The sequence below is a fragment of the Micropterus salmoides genome, unplaced genomic scaffold (genome assembly GCF_014851395.1).
Source record: "Micropterus salmoides isolate LMB-PRFRI ecotype aquatic unplaced genomic scaffold, ASM1485139v1 Ms_hic_scaffold_6, whole genome shotgun sequence".
NCBI lineage: Eukaryota > Metazoa > Chordata > Actinopteri > Centrarchiformes > Centrarchidae > Micropterus > Micropterus salmoides.
In genome coordinates, this window is record NW_024044348.1 from 15793583 (window position 1) to 15813266 (window position 19684).

General features: G+C 41.8%; 1 protein-coding gene across 3 annotated transcripts in view; it reads right to left on the reverse strand.

Moving 5' to 3' along the window:
- gpc6a (glypican 6a) overlaps positions 1–19684 on the reverse strand; it is a 285802-nt gene that overhangs the window by 43810 nt on the left and 222308 nt on the right. For all 3 annotated transcript variants that reach the window (XM_038701532.1, XM_038701530.1, XM_038701531.1), the window contains exon 4: positions 18132–18297. In XM_038701532.1, coding sequence (XP_038557460.1) covers positions 18132–18297 — 166 coding nt within the window. The remainder of the gene's footprint in view (positions 1–18131; positions 18298–19684) is intronic.

Genomic DNA, 19684 nt, shown 5'->3' on the forward strand with positions numbered 1-19684 from the left:
ATCCAGGGGCCCTGTTTCAGCCTAGCAACCTTTCACTGCTTGACTTGATTGGATTTGAAAAGAGCACAAAAGTCAGTCCATTTATTTTTTGTACTCACTGTAGACTCCTTAAGATTTTAAAATTGCACAACAAATATTAAAACTATATAAAAATATAATTTATGGCCTAATACTTTACTTTTGGTACATAACTATTGTAGCATTTTGTAGTAACTGGAATCTTATATACCAGTTGTGTGCTGATTTACTATACATGTAAATTTTACCTTATTAATGTAAGTATTGTTTTATTTTGCTTTTGCATAGACCTACTGCAATTTCCTTATTGAGTTTAAACGGTTTATTTTTTATCTCATGGTTGATTAGTTTGAACTACACCTTTTCCATCTGCACATTCTGACATGCTTAATGAGAAAACCCAACCAGCATCTGGGACAAGCAAGCAGATATCTGGGATTGCCATTGTGAGATTTAGTGAAGAAAGAGACAGCTGACGGGTGCCTGGCCATGATCACGCAACACTAATTCTGACTACACCTGTTTTGCAAGTTTGTTGATAAAACATACAATTGGCTCACTCCTGCGTTATATCCAGTAACTGACATTATTTAATTTTAAACCCACAAGCATGTATAAAAAAAGTATAAAATGCAAGAAAATACAAATACCTTACAACCCTGGCACCATCTGGCAGTCTGATAACACTTTAGTATGTACATCATTTAAGCATATTGGACAAAAAAATATTAATAACTATAGTAGTATGTAGTATTAACTATATCATTTTTTTAAACTTATTTTTTCAAAATAAACAAATAAACATCAGAAATCAGAAATGTGCTTTTACAGTGTACTAAGTGAATAGACCTACTGATAGACCCTCTTCTTTCTGTTAGTGGCTGTACCTTTGAAGAGCACTCCTGTTTGTTTACTCTGGAGTCTCAAATTGGGCGTGATGCTTGGTTAGATTTCCATCAGAAGCTGGCTGAAGGTCATCGCAGGGGGCCAGCCCATGTCCTGTGAAGCCTTCAGCTACCTATGTTTAGCAGAGTACTGCTCTAACGCTACTGCAGAAAAAGCCTCAGTGAAATTTAGTGAGTAGAGGGGAAATTGGCAGCAATTCTGTTACTCATTCCATAAAGACTCAAATACCTAAATGATATCCTCCACCGAGTCCTGACAACCTATTTTTCATATAGCCTAATGAATATTTGATGGATTGCGAGTATGAGTCAGCCATATGAATTGAAGGAGGGTTACTTCTACATGCTTAAATAACTTCTGAAATTATGTCACATACTTGTACACTTTTTTAAAACGATGAGCTGATGATGAAAAGCATCTTAAAGATGAATCTGTTCTAACCATAAATCATTAGGAGGGCAAAGAAAAGCACACATTTCTGTGCTGTTTCAATTTAACACAATGTTTAGCTTGTATGTCATACCATCTATAGCCTACTATCACATAATTGGGTAAAAGTACTTGATACTTGTCCTGAAAGGGGGTTTGTTGTTGTCCTTCTTTATTTGGAATGGCATTTAGATTAAGCCACACTCACAATCGTGACACATTGTTTGAAACCACACAGCCTCAGGATTCTGTTTGTGGAAACTATTTGAAAATTCCCAAATCTCTGCAACAGTTGCTTATTTTGTTTAACTTTCATGGACTAATTGTAACTTTTAGATGGTTGAGTCCAAAGAGTTAACTTTCAGAAGAGACTAGGATCAGGACTTCATTCAAAGGGGTTAGGGGAAACTGCCAGATTTGGATTATCAATAAACATTCAAATAGATTTTTAAACTTAAAAATGCCTTTGAATACGGTTCCTGATGATGTATACAAACTGAGAGATCATTTACACTTTTTCAGTTCTTTGTTGCAAATTTTTGATTCTATCAATATCACTCTTTTAACTAGGATTATTAACCAAAGCACATATTTTATAAATTATTTTTTAAAATGCTTTTCTGTTTTCCCCTTTATCTGATATTTGTTTGGGCATCAGTTTCATGTAATGATAAAATAGTTAATTTGCCTTGTGTATTAACAAATAAACAATCGATTTGTACCACTGATCATCCATTTATTCATTGACTAACACAGTGGGTTTTATTAGCATGGCTGTTTGCTGCTGGCTGCATGGTGCCAACTTTTTTTTTTTGGCTTCAGGCTGCAAGCTTGGTTATTTTCTAATGGAAAACTCTATTTTTTTTCTCACCCAGAGGGATTTGGAGAGACTCCAAACAAACTACCTGCAGAGTGAGTCCCTTGGAGGACAAAACAGTAATTCATGTGTGAATCTGTGACAAATTTACAACTTTTTTGTGAGCATGTTGAGAAACAAATAAAGGGTTTTCCTTATTACAGGGAGGCATTTTTAACTCCTTGAATTTTTATTTCTTTATTTCTTTCTTCTGCCCCCAGCGTGCAACCTGAAAAGTCAGCCTCTTTCACTCCATTTATAATTTTACTGAAATTTAGTGATCCAGGCACATTGATGATTTTTTTTGATATTATACTGCAAATAAGGTTGGAGTAGCTGAAATCTCTGCTGAGATACATATGTTAATTAGTTAATGGCTAAGTTAACAGCCTTTAAATCTTAGTGAGGAGGAGTTAATAATGATTTCTCTATTGTTGACTATTTCACACCACAAATGCCAGACTGGTCGACACTGCGTCGGTGACGACACTATGGGAACGCCTCTGGGCGTGGCAGGGCTGAACTATGAATGAAACTACTCCAATCCTATTGGTGTTGCTAGAACGGTAGCGTGTGACAACGTAACCAGAGGGGTATATAAGCACGCCAGCACACAGGACACATTAGCCCTTTTCTATGAAGCAAGGCACTCCAGGCGGGGGGAGGTATGGCGGACCGACGCAGTGTCTCGTTCCCCTTCGAGGGGAACAAGGGTTACATACGTAACCCAAGACGTTCCCCTTCGAGGGGACGGTGACGACACTATGGGAACGAGATACCCACTTAGGCCGCGCCGATACCCCGCCTGCCCCCAGCGTGCAACCTGAGGCACGACTAAGAGGAGAGCGCACGGGTGCCGGGTGCAGAAGGAAGGTCCAGACTGTAAAACCGGATGAAAGTGTGAGGGGTAGCCCAGCCAGCCGCGTCACACAAATCCTGGAGTGACGCCCCTGCGAGGAGGGCCCAAGAAGCCGCCATGCCTCGAGTATAGTGCGCCCTTACGGCCATAGGTGAAGGCAATACCGCGCACCTCATAGGCCAGGGAAATAGTCTGAACGATCCAGTTGCTGATGGTGTGTTTAGAAGCGGGGAGCCCAGCCTTGGGGGACCCGAAACACAGTAGCAACTGGTCTGCTTTCCTCCACCGGGAAGACCTCAGAGTGTAAATACTCGGTGCTCTGACAGGGCAGAGCAGATGAAGTCTCCCGTCCTCCGCCGTCACATGAGGTGGGGGATGAAACGCCTGCAGCACCGTGGACCCTGCCAGTCTGGCCGGAACCTTAGGGACATAACCTGGACAAGGGTGCAGGATGGCCCTGACCCTCCCCGGGGCAAACTCCAGGCATTGGGGAGAAATCGAAAGTGCCTGGAGAGCCCCCACCCTCCTCAGAGAGGTGATAGCGAGGAGAAAGGTCATCTTTAGGGTCAGGTGCTTGGCCTCAGCCGACTCCAGGGGTTCGAAGGGGGCCTCAGCCAGAGCTTCGAGAACCACTGCCAGGTCCCAGGTGGGAACCCTGGAACGAGTCACGGGTCTCATCCTCCTGGCTCCACGGAGGAAGCGCACGACCAGTGGAAGCCTCCCCAAGGGCCCATCACTCAGAGGGGCGTGGAATGCTGCAATGGCAGCCACACACACTTTGAGCGTGGACAGGGAGAGGCCAGCGGAGAAACGGTGCTGGAGGAACTCCAGTATCACAATTACCGAGCAGGTAACTGGGTCCACCGCCCGTTCTCTGCACCAGGTGGTGAACATATTCCACTTCAGGCTGTACATCCTTCTCGTGGACGGGGCTCTGGAGCTGACCAGCGTCTCGACTACTCCTGTCGTCAAGCCCGCCTCCAGGAACTGCGCCCCCTCAGGGGCCAGACCCATAGCTGCCACAGGGCGGGGTGCGGGTGAAAGATCCGGCCCTCCGCCTGGGACAGCAGGTCTCTCCTCAGAAGGACCTGCCAGGGGGGCCCTCGAGGAGCGATATTAAATCCGAGAACCACACTCGTGCCGGCCAAAACGGGGCTACTAATAATAGACTGACGCCGTCCTGGTGGACCCGCTCCAGAACCGTGAGCAGAGCGACTGGGGGAAACGCATACAGACGCAGCCTCGGCCATGTCTGCACCGTGGCATCCAGCCCTAGCGGGGCTGGGGGCGAGAGGGAGAACCACAGGGGACAGTGCGCCGTCTCTTGGGACGCAAACAAGTCTACGTCTATGGGGCCAATCTCTTCGCATAATAACTCCATTCCCCGGGCCTCAGCCCCTGCCTCGACAGCAGGTCTGCTCCCTGATTCTGGGTCCCAGGGACGTACAATAGCTCTGAGGGACAGCAGTCTCTGCTGGGACCACAGGAGGATCTGACGTGCCAGTTTCTCCGGCAACTCACCGGCGACCCATGGTGTGTGAGCCCGATCGCTTTCCAGCTGCAACCCCTCGAGGCGGGCAGACCGGTGAGAGCTCGTTGGCGGCTAGCATGTCCCGAGCGCCAAGACGGCGGGAAGCCTGTTGCCTGAGCCGCCACGAGGGATCAGTCTCTTGGGAGGGGTGGTGGTTGGCCCCCCTACTCGAAACCTCAGGACCTCTTCCCCGAGACTGAATGATGGTCCTCAGGCCCGTCTTCTTGGGGGGCTGTAGGCGAGAGCGTCGCCTCGCGCCCCAGGTTTGTTGAGAGGGACTACGGGAAGCGACGCTTCGTTTCTGGCTCCGGCGGTAGGAGCTAGCCGAGGGCGGAGCTCGTCTCTCTTCAGCTGTCGCCGTCCTGGACCCAGACCGATATTGCTCAAATGCCTCTCCCTGCCTTTGGCGTGCTGAAACCTGCTGACGACAGCATCCACTGCCTCACCAAACAGGCCAGTAGGAGAGAGGGGCACATCCAGGAGAAAAGCCTTCCTTCCCCTGGATGCCCAAGAGGTTGAGCCACAGATGGCGTTCCATAGCCACTGGAACGGGCCGTCTCCTTGGTAACACGGAGTGTTAAGTCCGTAGCTCTACGGAGCTCAATCAGGTCCTCCTCAGAGGGACCTCCCCCTAAGTCACAGTCTTTGAGAAGATCGGCCTGGTACGCCTGCAAAGTGGCCATGGTGTGCAGGCTTGCACCAGCTCGACCCGCTGCCATGTAGGCCTTGCCCACCAAAGTGGATGTCGTCCGACACAGCTTGGTGGGGAGCGCCGACGTCTGAAGGAATGAAGCGAGGGTGGGAGAAAGATAGCTCGCGAGTGCTTCCTCCACCCGAGGCATCGTTCCAAAGCCGTGCTGCTTAGTTTCTGTCACGCTGCTGTAGTCCAGCAGAGGGAATGCAGAGCAGCTCTCTTTTTTTTTTTTCTCGGTCTGTTCCATGATTTACACAACTCATTCTGTAAATCAGGAAAGAATGGCGAGGATCGACGCGGGGGTGGCGCTCGGGCTGCAGAAAGCTCATTGAGGTTACTGCCGGCCCGCGGCTCCTGCCCCGCCTCTCATAGCTGGTCGCGGACTGATGACGTCAGCCCCGCTCCCGGAAGTCATCCTCCATGATGCTAAGCACGTCTAGCTCCTCAGAATCAGACTGTGCAAGCCTCTCTAAACTCATACCTCGGGCGTGAGAAGCCGAGAAACGGGCTCCGAACGGGGAAGAGAGGAGGTGGAGTCAGCAGACGAGGACCGGAAAAAGGCCTCAGCCGTCCTGACACCCTCAGAGATATAACGCTGCGATCCCCATGACCGTAGCCGCCGCAACGCTTCAGCAACCGCGGGGCCTGAGCTACGGGGAGAGCGCATCCGACCGTCTTACGAAAGAGAGCCGCACGAGACCTCAGCACCCTCAGGGACCGGGCCTCGCCATGGCCGCAGGCAGCCCCCTCGAGAGCTGCCTGGGCGTGCGACATCCCCATACAGGAACACACATCTCATGAGTCTCCCCAGCCGCGATGTAGCGTGGGCATGGAAAAACACATTGTCGGAACTGATTACCAGACATGGTCTCTACTGCTTCGTCAGGATTTCCAGGTAAGACAACAACTTTCTCGATAGTGGAGCTTCCAAACATACTCAGAGTGCCTGCTGAATAAAAAAAGGGCTAATGTGTCCTGTGTGCCAGCGTGCTTATATACCCCTCCGGTTACGCCGTCACACGCTACCGTTCTAGCAACACCAATAGGATTGGAGTAGTTTCATTCATAGTTCAGCCCTGCCACGCCCAGAGGCGTTCCCATATGTCGTCACCGACGCAGTTCGAGTTCCCTCGAAGGGGAACCAGAGTCTCAAGTCTTGCAAATTCAGTACAGAATAGAACAGTACAGAAATGGTTCAGTCAGGCCTAGACTGTGATCAAAATCATCTTGCGTGATTGAATTGTTTAATATTTTTCAAATGTCAATTAAAGCAGTAATCCTTTTATTAAAATATAAAATACATTTTGAAATCACTCAATTTCACACTCACCCCAGTTATATTTTTCCAATGAGCATCGGCAACAGTTTGTTATTGCAGCAATTGCCCTTCCGGTCTTGACGTGATTTTATTGGGTGATAATTCTGTTGCTGGAAATTATGAACATTATGCAAAGAAAATTGTGCCCACAAATACAAGTCTAACCAATGATTCAAAGTTGAAATGCTGAAAGTGAAAAGAATAACTTTCACTACCTGCCAATGGTGGTGTTTTACTCCACATGCTAGAAATTGCACTAACCATGACAAATGTGTAAATGTGCATGAATCAGTTTCCCCAAACTCTTCTTCTATGATAAATCGTACATACATGTCATGAAGTCATTGAAGTCTGTAGATAAAATAGAACTTTTAACTTAAATGTAATTGAGAATTTTTTCATTATATAATGTTTTTGCTTGGAATACTAATGGTTCAAAAATGAAGAGAGAACACTTTTGAGATTTGATTTTATTAATAAACAAATTACCTCAGAAGTTAAATTATTTTCCCCTTCTAAGTGATTTCTGAATGCAAACCATTCCACTGTTCTGGGTAACATAATGAGCATGGCCAGTGTACAGTAGTTTATTCTGCAATAACAAAAACAACGCTGCAAAAAGCATCTTAAATCTGCAGAGTAGCTCCATGTCAACGTCCCTGAGCATGCTTGGAGACAGGGCTCCTTGTTTTACATGCTTCGCTAGTTTGACAAGCTGAGAGGAAAACTAAGCCGGCTTTGTTCAGTGAGGGAATGCGTCACCTAAATATGGTGTTTTGATGTGTTGTTTGTTGCTGCTGTCTCTTTTTCTATTTTCTATCACAGCATACAATTGCCACTTAGCACGTGCAAAGAATTATTGGAATAGGAGATTATACTAGTTCAAAAAACAGTATGAACACAGAAACTGGAAAGAAATCCAGATGATAATTGTACAACAGAAACATGAAAAAACATCAAATTGTTAATGTTTAATTTTTTTCTTTTATTCTTGTGTATAGACTAATTGAGTTTAGCTCTATTGTTTTTAATTTAATTTTTTAATCATACTCAAAATTACTGTTCCATGTTTCCTACACTGGGTAGCACAGTGACCTTGTGGATAGCACTGTCGCCTCACAGCAAGAAGGTCCTGAGTTCAAACCCTGGTCGTCCTGGACTTTCTGTGTAGAGTTTGCATGTTCTCCAGTCTCTCTGTCTCTCCTTATTATATACTGCACTGTAAAAGGCTAACTCCCTTCCCCGAAGTATATAAAAGGCATCCAGTCAGTGCGTTTCACATGCACTCCATAATTACATGCAGACATAAGCAACACCTGCATTAATGAAAGTATTATGTAAACAGCTTAGTTTATTGTACTTGTATCAAGGTTGTAATAAGAGTAGTAGTAGTAAGAGTAGGGATGGGGATCGTTAATTGTTATTGATAATGATACCCTTATTGAGCTGCTTAACGATCTGATTCTTTATCGATACCACCATCGATACTTTTGGCTACTATTATTTGGTGACGGTTATTTGGTAAAGACCAGACACAACGGGCATGAGGAAGGCCTGCACGGTATGAGGAAAATATTCAATGTGCGCTAATGTTGTTATATATTGAGATGACATATGACTTGAGATAAATAAACATAATATTGAAATGCTCATAGCTGCCTGGTTGTTTTTAAATTAATAATAGGATTAGAATTTAATATTTTAAATACAGCTAAATATTGTTTCTAGAGCAGCAACATTAATGTTTACAACAGCAAAGTCACCATATAGTCAATTTGAAATCACAATACTGAGTGACGTTTAGAAATCAGTCTGTATCAGTCCCTCCTCTTCATCTCTGCTGTTAATCACTGCCTGCAGGTAACGTTACCTGATGGAAGGAGGAGTGCCTGATTTGTCTCAGCCAGAAGCTTAGTATTTAACAATTTTTAAGACTACAGACCAGTCTATGCTCCAGACAGAGAGCTTTCTATTAGCTTGTTTGTAACATTTGGCTAATTGCCTAGCTAACGTTAGCTGTGCTTGTATAGGACACACAGGATGAGAGACTGAGGACAGAGCAGTTTAAAATGAACCCTTTCTACATGTTTACCTTAAGACAGGTGTACTGATAAAGTATTGTCTTTTCACTCGCAAAGGTTTTATTGCACATAACGAACGCCGCTGTCGGCAACTCGAGTAGTTTGGAGCTAACTTAACTTCATCACAGAGACGAGCTCGTTTGCGTCTCTCTTTGCAGGGCGGTGTGTGTGTGTGTGTGCGCGCGCGCGACAGAGAGCAGCAAAGGTGGCAGTCCAATGATAAACAGCCTCGGGCCTGTTTAATACCGCGTTTCGGTGCGATCAATAAATAAACATTAGTTTTCTTGTCCAGACTTAATCTCAAATGTATAGCGAAGTTTGAGGTGTTGCCAAAGTATTTCACTGTCTTTGCACACACAGCACACAGAGCAACATTATTATCTTCACAGCTAAAACACAGCCAGACATAACTGCTTTTACAGTCAGCCAGAGTCAGTATTCAATCGCGGGAAATGTAGAGGTCTGCAGCGGCTCACTTCAAATAAGCTCCCTCACAGAGCCGTAGCGCCAGCATTACTTTGACAGGCGGAAGGGAAAGTAGTTTGTAGTAGTTAGTAGAGCAGGAAACGTTGGTATCAGAAATATCGATACTTTAGGATCGATCCGCACATCACTGGTTTCAAGATAAATCAGATTTGACGCTCGAGACATAACGTTACATTACAGGACCCGCTAGTCTCGATAGCAGTATCGATAAGCTCGGACGTTATTGATTTTCGGTTTTGAGATATTTTGGAACCTGGTCCTTTTAGAACCGGGTCTCGATCCCCATCCCTAAGTAAGAGTAAGCATACTATAACTCGAGCTGGGTCACCCATCAATCTTTGGAATTGGTCTTTGCCTGTTAACAGCATATTTTTTTTTCCTTTGGCTTTTTAATTCTTTGCAGAAGCCACAAAGGTCACAGACCGAAACCAGTATGTTAGAGTACTATGTTAGAGCAGCATGGCTTGCTGTGGTCATCAACCAATAAAATGGTTTGAGATCACAAAAGGTACAGAATCTTGGGTTAAGGTATAAATGTATTAATCTGAAAAACAAAACACACTAAATGTCAATTAAAATTCAAAAGGCTCTGACTTTAAGTAGACTGGAATTTACAGTATGGCATCTGTCTTTCTCCCTTCTCTCTTTCTCTCTCAACCCAGTCGACCTAGTCCACCTTGAATCTAGGTTCTGTTCGAAGTTTCTGCCTGGTAAAAGGTTTTCCGTGCCACTGTCGCCAAGTGCTTGCTCATGGTGGAAATTGTTGGGTCCCCGTAAATAACATTATAAAGACTCCACTTTTGTGTGCTTCTTGAGTTCCGAACATGTTTAATGAGATTATAGAAAATAAGCTATAAATTATCTAAAATGCTACAATTTCCAGTCAAGTTATGTGTAAAGTTAAACAATTATTAAACAACCAATGGAAGACCTGCAGATTATTTTGAAGCACGCAGCACTACACTGACTAACTCGGATAAAGCCATGGATTAATTTTTGTCCCAACAGACCACTGAGCTCCCTGACTTTCTTTCAGGGGCTCAGTCTCAGTGGATAAAAACACACAGTCATGCAATAAGAGATTACAAACACATTATGTCTTTGCCAGCGTGTTCTACAGTGCATTGATGCATTTATGTTTCAGTTTAAGAGCCACAGTACAAAATGACTTGCAAATGGTTTCATGTCATTTATCAAGTAAACAGAACTCCAAATCAGATTGTTCCTGTCAATCATTGTTACATCAGGTTTGATACAGTATCAGTATCCCTCAAAGGATACAACTTGCATTCTTCACCTTTGCTAAACTATCTTCATGATCACATCCACAGTAAAGCTCATGATCATGATGTAGCTCACTGTTTGTGTAACAAGTGTGAAACAAACCTCACCCACCCTTTCACACTTACACAGAGCACTCCTGTCTAAACACAAACACTGTCAACTGTTCTGCTAAAAGACGTCAGAGTCTGTTTCCTGCAACTGCTTCCTGTACTCTACTCTTACAGCAAAGTGTTTGACCGTGTTTTGGTAATGGCAGGAAAACTACAGTATTACGATAAAGGAAGTTTAAAGCGTGTGACAGTCAGGTGTGCAAAATAAATGTCACAGTGCAATGAAATTGATGTGTGGCTGCTCAGAAGGTAGAAAAAAAGGAATCATGCGAAGAAATATAAAATTAATGCTTTGAAAAATGGTTATCAGTAAGGTTGAAGGAACAGGCTGACATTTATGCTTATTATCTTTTGTTTGCGAGAGATGGGTGAGAAGATTGACACCACTCTCATGTCTCATCTGTCAAATATGAAGCTGCAGCCAGCAGGCATTTAGCTTAGCTTAGCATAAAGACTAGAAACACGAAGAAACAACTATCACAGTCCTGTCCTGTAACACCACAAACTGTCGTTATATGTTTGATTAAAACAAATAAAATATAACATGTTAGTTGGTGAGCTTTAGAGCTGCAGTTTGGCACATGACTCTAGAAACAGCCAGGCTAGCTGTTTCCCCCTGCCTCCAGTCTTTATGTTAAACTAAGCTAACAGCTTAACAGCTGATGGCTGTTGCTGTGGCTATATATTTACTGTACAGGTGTGGGAGTGGTATCAATCTTCTAGTCGAACTCTTGGCAACAAAACGTCAATACACTTCCCAAAATGTCACAGTATTCCTTTAGGCATATGCAATTTGAAAAGGCAAAAATATGCAATAACATTAAAATGTATAAAACAATGCATCTGATATCGCTTAACAATATGGTTTCAGTGTAGCTGCAAAAGCATTCTGGCCACATATATAGAAAATCAGCATCTTGCAGATTCTACACAGCCAGTAGCAATTAGAAAGAAAATATGCTGGTTCTTGATTATGCTGAGAATATGGAGATCACTTCCACTAGGCTAAGTGAGTCATCCAGCCTTAAGCTCTCTGACAGGGAGAAACCCACTAGCAAGCTTGTTTGTTTGTTCCTATCATGTTTGTTACCGAGTCCATCATGTTTGATACTCTGTCAGTTTGAGCGCCTGTGAGTCTGGTCTCTGTGTGTGCTTGTATTTGGTAAATGTTACTTAAAAATGCAGTTTTTTATGACATACTTGAAGAATCTTAAAGACCACTCAATAACTCTACCGTTAAACCATGTGGATGTTGAGCGACACCGTAGAGTTTTTACAGTAAGAAAGGTAAAGATTTTTCTAAGGCTACACTTTGCAGTAAAGAAGAGTGCAAGCTTAGTTTCTGCCAAGCTATCTATATCATTTAAAGTAAAGCACTGGCAGGGTGTTCATCTTCGTAATCTCACTGACATCATAGAAAGTCCTTCTTGGAGGACAGAAAAAATACTGGCTTGAATTCTCATGAACTGGGGGGCTGTGGGGAGGTTCAGTTACACTGGGACACAATCCATGCAATTAAAAAGAAATGAGCAAATAAAATCAATGAGGATCACTTACAGTGTGGTGTCAAAGGACTCGACAGAGGACAACACAAGACTATATCTTAATTAGGAGAAATAATGTGTACACAGGCACAGCCTAGTGCAAGCAATAAGGGAATACAATTTTATTCACACATCACTTCTCATTTAAAGCTAGAAGTAGTTCATTACTTTTACTGTAAATACATAGAATTGACTGTTTGCTAAGCCCTGTCCCCTTTAGTTTACTATACCTGTCAATCTTTCCATTGTCACATGGCACATAAAATGATAATCGTGGATTTACCACAACCATTATCAATTCTTTGTCATTTTTGAAACAACTGGTCCTTGATTTCAGACAGAGGTTGACAAAAGCAGGCTTTGTTTTGTCGGCTGAAACTGTAACAAGCCAAGATTTCATCAGCTGTCGCTAGCTAGCTAATTAAGCTAACATTAGCTCCAGGAGTTGATTGAAAACAATGTGTCCAGCTGACTATTAATGATGAGGTCTTAAAAAGCCACTTTAGGGCTACCATGCTAAAAGACTGAGGAAATAATTAAGACACATTGTTATTGCACAAGGTACAAGATTATTTATTTGTCATTATATAGCACAAGATTGTATAACAAAACAAAGTTTGTAGTCTCTTCAAGCTACACTTTGTGTTAACGCACAGAAACAAAACCAGTCGTATTAACCTGATGGCCAATGATCTAAGTAAAATGGAGAGAGTACCTCAGAAATGTGTTTCAAGCGGGCAAACTCTTACCAGCCATGTCTCCGCACGTAATAGGAATATCCGGTGTTATGCGAGTTTTGCACGCCTCCCGAGAATTGTTTTTACTTCCACATAATGCTTTTAAACGCTATAATATCCTTTGTGGGGTTCATCAATGGGGATAAATGATTCTAAGTATATAGCCTATTCTATGAAAGTTAAGAGTTGTTAATATTTTATTACACTGAGTAGAAGTAGCCTAGCATTCATTGAGATTCAGCAAAACAATGTAGTGATAACCCTGTTTGATCAGTGTGCAGAGAAAAGTATCTGAAGAGGACCTTTAAGAGGTGAATGCAAAATTCGGCAGAACAGATGATGGTTACCTGCCGAGATTTGCATCCACCTCTTTTCTCAGCTCAAATGAGCGTTACCAGCTGCGAGGTGCATGAAATTCTTGGCCGACATGCAGAACTCCACACAACCGGGCAAGACGCCGACAGCAGAAACAGCTGATCAGACGTGAGTTACAAGTTCGCTACGTCACAACTTTTTCGGAAGTACACACACTCACAAAGTAATATTACCTAGTTAGTTAGTGATATGCTAATACTTGGCATAGGTCATAAGCTGGTAAGCTAGACATGCTAACAATTGCAGCTTACTTTAGAGATAAACAATTCTTTACATTTTGCTCTTGTGTTTGTGGTTTTGGAAAGGCTGAAAAAAAGTATTGGTCTTACTACAACCCCACGTACACCCCTTCAACATGCAGAGAAATCCACAGTCTGACAGGCCTGTCGTGTCTCGTTATGGTTGCAAAGCTATGATTGGACAACTGTTGTTTGAGGTAGGGGTTTGTCAGTCATTTAAAACATGCCATTAATTTTGGCCAGGTGTAGCTGAACTTTTTATGTTCCACTGATGTCACTTAATGCCTGTCATGGTGTGAGCCTGATGAACTACAGTAGTGTGTGAATAACACATTACTGTACCACCACTCTTTCTCTCTCTGTCTGTCTCTCTGTCCGTCTCTCTCTCTTAGGGTATTTTAACAAGGTGCTGACAAGAAAAATGATAATGATGTGTCTGTCCCGATGCAGAGCTGGGTACATTTATCATGATGGCAGGTGACTGATGCTGTGGTATCCTCCACTGGCCAAACCATGAATTCTTTCCCTGAACATTGGAGCACACCCCCACCGTACCACACACACACCCACACACACTTAAAATCAGGATGCCTAAAATCACTCAGCACAGGTACGAGCAGGTAAATCACATCCTTCCTCAGGTTTATGCTCATTGTTCACTGACAATCTGTCTTCCATTTGCAGCCCAGAAGCCACAAAGTCGTTACGGTAACCTTTACAAGCTGTCAGCTACTGTACTGTGACTGTAACTTTGAAATGTATGACATGGATCCTGTAATCATTCTTCTTCTGCATAGTGATATGTAGGCTACATATCAGGCTACAAAGTATTCACCAAGGTCATTATTGTTCCAATTTCAAGAATAAACAGCATTGGCACATTCTTTCTGCTCTCCCCAGTAATGCTTGTAAAACCCACAGAAGAGTGATAGTGACATCTTAATATCTAAATCTGCTTGTGTTTACACGTGTATATTAAAATCATGAGGCTATCAGTTTGTTAGATTGCCTCAAATTTAATTTCAATCTCAAGCTTGTAAGTCTTCTAGATTTGTTTGGTGTTACAGTGTGTCTCAAAGTCCTCTGATTGTGTTAAGTGATGTTTTAATGGCTTTGTACAGCATTTACATTCAGAACATGTTGACTTCACTGGCTTGACATCCTTACAACTAAAATCTCTATTCCTATCCATTTATTTTTACTATAAATTCCCAGCCAAAGCTAAAGGTGGTGTATATCATAGAAGTAGTAGTAGAAGTAGTTTTTCAAAATATATGAATATGTGCAGTACAGTAAAGCATTGATTAAAGATCTTAGTTTGGAAGGGGACAAAACTTTTTAGTGCATTTATTCCCAACGCAACCATTCCCTCTTTCACATTTTAAGAAGAGCCAAGAGACACATTGTGTCTTATGCTATATTTCATCAGATGAAATACATATTTTCTGTGGCAAAATGATGACAGATAAATCCTGATCTTCACTTTTCTAACAAAACAAAACGCAGCATGTGATGTGACTGTCATGTGTTACTCTGAATCTGTTTTTTGTGTTTGAGAGTGTGAGAATAAGGTATTGTTCTGCGCTTGCCAAAAATTGTTGTCTACAGACATGTCAGCAGTGGTAGTTGATGTCACCATGTGTTTTGGGAATAAGGGAACATGCATTTCTAGAAATGTTTAAGAGGAAGCAGGAACACAACACTAACTGAATAGAGCAATGTAGTAGAGCTACATGATGTGATTACTGAAAACCGACTTTAAAGATGACATGTTCAGTCCCAACAGTTGTTTGTGATATATGCCAGTGCTATAAATCTATTTATCCAGTTAGATTAGAGTTTATATTATAATTCTATTTTGTGATAAAAACTTAATAATGTTCTCTCTGGTCTGTGCAAATCTAATTGCATTAATGAAATGTCGGTCCAAAATATTTTTACTGTTCCTAAAGCTAAATGAATACTAAGATATTATTCCTAACCATATTTCTGAAGTCTACCTTTTCACTGCATTGAGAAGGAATAAAGCCAAGAACTTAATAAACACACGCACGTCATTGGCCTGGACAGGCTTGATGCTTCTTCCATTAGAAAGTCTTTGACACATTGTGTTACTGCCACTGATCATCCATCATTATCTAGCACCTCAACTCAAAGCGAAGAAAAAGGTTTATAAGCCAGCTTGTTATATTTAGTCTGTTTCACAAGAAAATGCTTAGCAGGGTCCATTTTCAGTTTTTCTCACATATCATATTTCCATAAAGTAAATGACTTTACATACCAAAATAATAGTTTCAAATAATAGACCTTTTTTCACAGCAGCCATTCTGACTTCTCATAGCAGCAAAAAGCCCCAACCCAGCATGTACAATAGCAGCACTCTGCAATTCACCTAAATTGAATGCAGCCAGTATTCATGAAATTAATTGCACATGTGCATTTTTTGCCATGACATTTCAAAATGTCCACCATTAAAAAAGGCCTATATTTGTTACAGACATGTCTGTAGGTCAGTACTGTAAAATTAGCCCATTTTTAAATGAGTTATTGTATGGTGGTTTGTAGAAGTAATGTTGCTAGTCAATTTTGTAGGAGCTTTCTGCTAAAGGCATGTATTGTACCTCTACAGCTAATGTAGTCTTATGGTGTCAGATTGTCTTGGTAGAAGAAAATAAGTTAAACTTCAGTCTACGCTAATTACCAACACAACTGCTTCCATGTGTTTGACAAGAGATTGTGTGTGAGCATGTCACTGAAAACAAGAATGAAGCAATGACATTATTTAGAAGAAATATTTGGAAATCAGTCATTAACTGAATATGTTTTGTTTTTATTGATTTACATTATAAATACAACAATACATTTACAGTGTTAAATGTAAGATAAATCTGTCCACATTGTTTTATTCAGTGTCTTATCTATACAAAACAGATGTTGCAATAGTGTTTTCAATTTGGATTTGTTCCAATAATGTAAGAATGAGAAAAGCTCAACTTTGTACATTAGAGATAAAAAATCATTGTCTGGTTTTGGCCTTCACTTCTGATAGAACAGAGCCAACTTGGCACTCTTCTATTATTTTTTGGCCTGTTTTTAATAAAGCAGGGAACAAAACTTGTATTTATTACACACATGTCTTTGATTCAGCAGGATTTACAAAGATTACAGGCCATTTTCAGAACTCATCTCTTTTTCTCTCTTGCTGTAGAAGTTTAAAATGAAGTTAAAAAAAAGCCTTGAGTCTCCTTTCTCCTGTGGTCTAACAAATCAATGCTATCGATAGCGACATTTAAGCATGAACAAAGTCTACAGGTAAATGTCATTGAGGGTTCTTAAAAATTGAAAGCTGTGCTTCTAATCTAACCTTCTCTAATAAGTGATGATTTAAAGGGATGACAATGACATACTGTGTACAGGCTCGATCCATAAATTTCTATAATGCAAAGATGTGCTCCAGTGGTGAGAACTGACCTGTGATACATTTAGAAATAGTCTCTGAAAGACAAATCAATATTTCTTGCAACCTGCATAGTAAGCAAATCGAAGTTCTTTAGCAACAGATAATGAATACGAAATGTCAGTAGACATCAAAAAATGAGTCTTTCATGGTGAAAATAAACATCCCTTGGGTTCTACATTTCTAATTATAATACCCTCTGCAACACTGTCTTTCCAAACCAAAAAACAATGTCTGCACAAAAAGTGGTTTAAAATTAAAAAACCACTATTTCTACACCTCAAGGGTGTTTTTGTCTAACCAGATTCATCATTCTGTTGTAACAACAGCTTTTCCCATTACTGTCAAGCACAGCATCCCTTTGCGGCAATAGATTTGCCTCTTCACAACTGAACAAGACACTAACTTTTTAACACATGTCATAAAGCTGCGAGACATCTCATTCAGTGCATAGGGGCCTGTGTTGATCTGAGACTTCAGACATGCCATTGGAGAGAACAAGCAGTACGTCATCTGATGGCTTCTCGAACGACAGGCCTGTCACAAAACAGCCAAAAGCTTAGAAGTGCAGTTCATGACACACAGTCATCAGGGATGTCTCTTGAAAAAATGTTGCCCCATTTAGAAAATATCTGTTGGTGTGGGTGGGAGGATAGGGTTGGGGTACAAAACAAATAAAGCATTGGCCTACAAAAGATCCAGCAGGAATACGTTATGTGCCTCCTTGGTATCCATTTAACAGGAGGGCTTACAGCAGCCAGCTACTTACAGCCTAACTGAAGTGCTATATTACTCACCAAGCTCAGCTGGAAACACTATAGAAAATGTGTTTGCCTAGGATCTGCTCTCCTTTATCAATCCCAAACAGCAGGGACCAGAGCTTTAAGCACCATGCCAGGACTCCAGCAATAGCAAACAACATTTCAGACAGAAAAGAAGGAATGGTTGCACAAATAAGATTTCAGTTTTGTCTCTGTAAATCCTTTAAAGCTGAATCTAACACAGCACATCCTACTGAATTCCCACAGAGACTATTCAAAGACACTGCCTTGGAAAAGTAACACTTAGAAGTACAATTTTGCACACAGACAGACAGATGGAAAGACACAAACCTACGAAGATTACAAAGAGAAAATGAGAATGAAAAATGAACGGGTACTCAATTCGAGCACTCGATTTAAATCAGAATGGGTTTTTTTGTCCTTACCGATGAACAGGTTCCATTCAGCATCTAGGTCTGCCTGGTTCGCTAGACAGCCCCTCATAACGTTGTGACAGTAGTTGTGACAGGGTTTCAGCCCAGGCATGCTGCGACAGTATGGGCAGTACAGCATCTTGGTCAGGGCTCTGACACATGCTGGAACTACATTCACCTATGAAGCAAAGAAATGTTCTTTAGTTATATTATACATGTATATATGCATTTTATCAAGCTCATTTAACCTCAGTAATTATTTTATGACGTGCTGTATGCTTCCTAAAATGGAGAGAGAAGTCGAGAAGTCGAGAAAAAAGTGACGTTTTCATATTTTTATGAAACATCATGAGGCATCAAGGAATGCCATTCCCTTATGAAACTTTAGGGGTGAAACGTCAGATGCATTTCAACTTTTGACAAACATCCCCATACCACATCAAATCTTCTGAAGCTTGAAATGTGAAAACCCACCAGATAAAACTTTATGACAAGACGTGGTTTACAACTCTGTCCATCTCGATTCCTTGCAAAGCGTGTGCCTTTTGTTGTTGGGCCATGTCTTTGTACCGACTTGAGTGAAAGCGACAGGATTCTCACATCTGCTTCCCTTCAGAGGTGGGGATGCAGAACGAAGAGTACATCTGATAATTGGCCTGTCAGCCTCTGTATTCATGCTTGACTTTAGATTTTGTCCAGCACAGACTCTAGAGACTGCTGGTGGGTGTGTGTGTGTGTGCGTGTAGGTGTGTGTGTGTGTGCAGGGACGGTTGACAGATTGGTCAGTGGTAGTGGTAAGAAAAGCCATACAACTGGACACCACCTTCTATACTTATACCTTGGGTTTAGATGTGGCAGATGTCTACCTGTCACAGAAAAAATATTTGAAGAGACAGTAAAAAAAAAAAAAAAGAATAAAAAGAATTAAGTCTAATTCTAGAGTAATGCCATGTTCATCCATCAGAGTAAAACAGTGATTTGTTTGCCGTTTCCAAAAGTCAAATCAGTGTTATTTATATGGCCCCAAATCACAAATGTGCTTTAAATAGTTTTTATTAAGATTTATTTAGTTTTACTCATTTTGTGCTTTACCATTGTCTTTTTCAGAACTACTGTTGTTAATTGACTTATGTTAATATAATACTGTTGGAAGAAAGAAAAGGGAAACATGCAGAAACAGCCAGCACAAAGCCCAGTGATATAAATACAGCTGAAGATAAAAGTGAGATGGACGTGAAACGAGAAAACAGCATCAGTGCACTTTTGTAGCTCCATGGCAACTTCTGATGCTGTGCTATGACACTACACCCAGCTTCAGTATTCTATCCAGTCTGTTTTGTCTTTGATTTTACTGGTGCAATGCCAGACCACCTGTGTGTGTGTGTGTGAGAGAGAGAGAGGGTGTGTGTGAGAGAGAGAAAGAAAAAAAAAGATGAGAGAAAATAGAGGCGAGAGGAAGAGAAAAAGAAAGAGATTCATTCTGGGGAAAGACAGAGATGTACGCTATTAGTGTACTTGCTTCCACTTCTGCTTGGCAGCCGGCTACAAGGATCAAATGAACCATC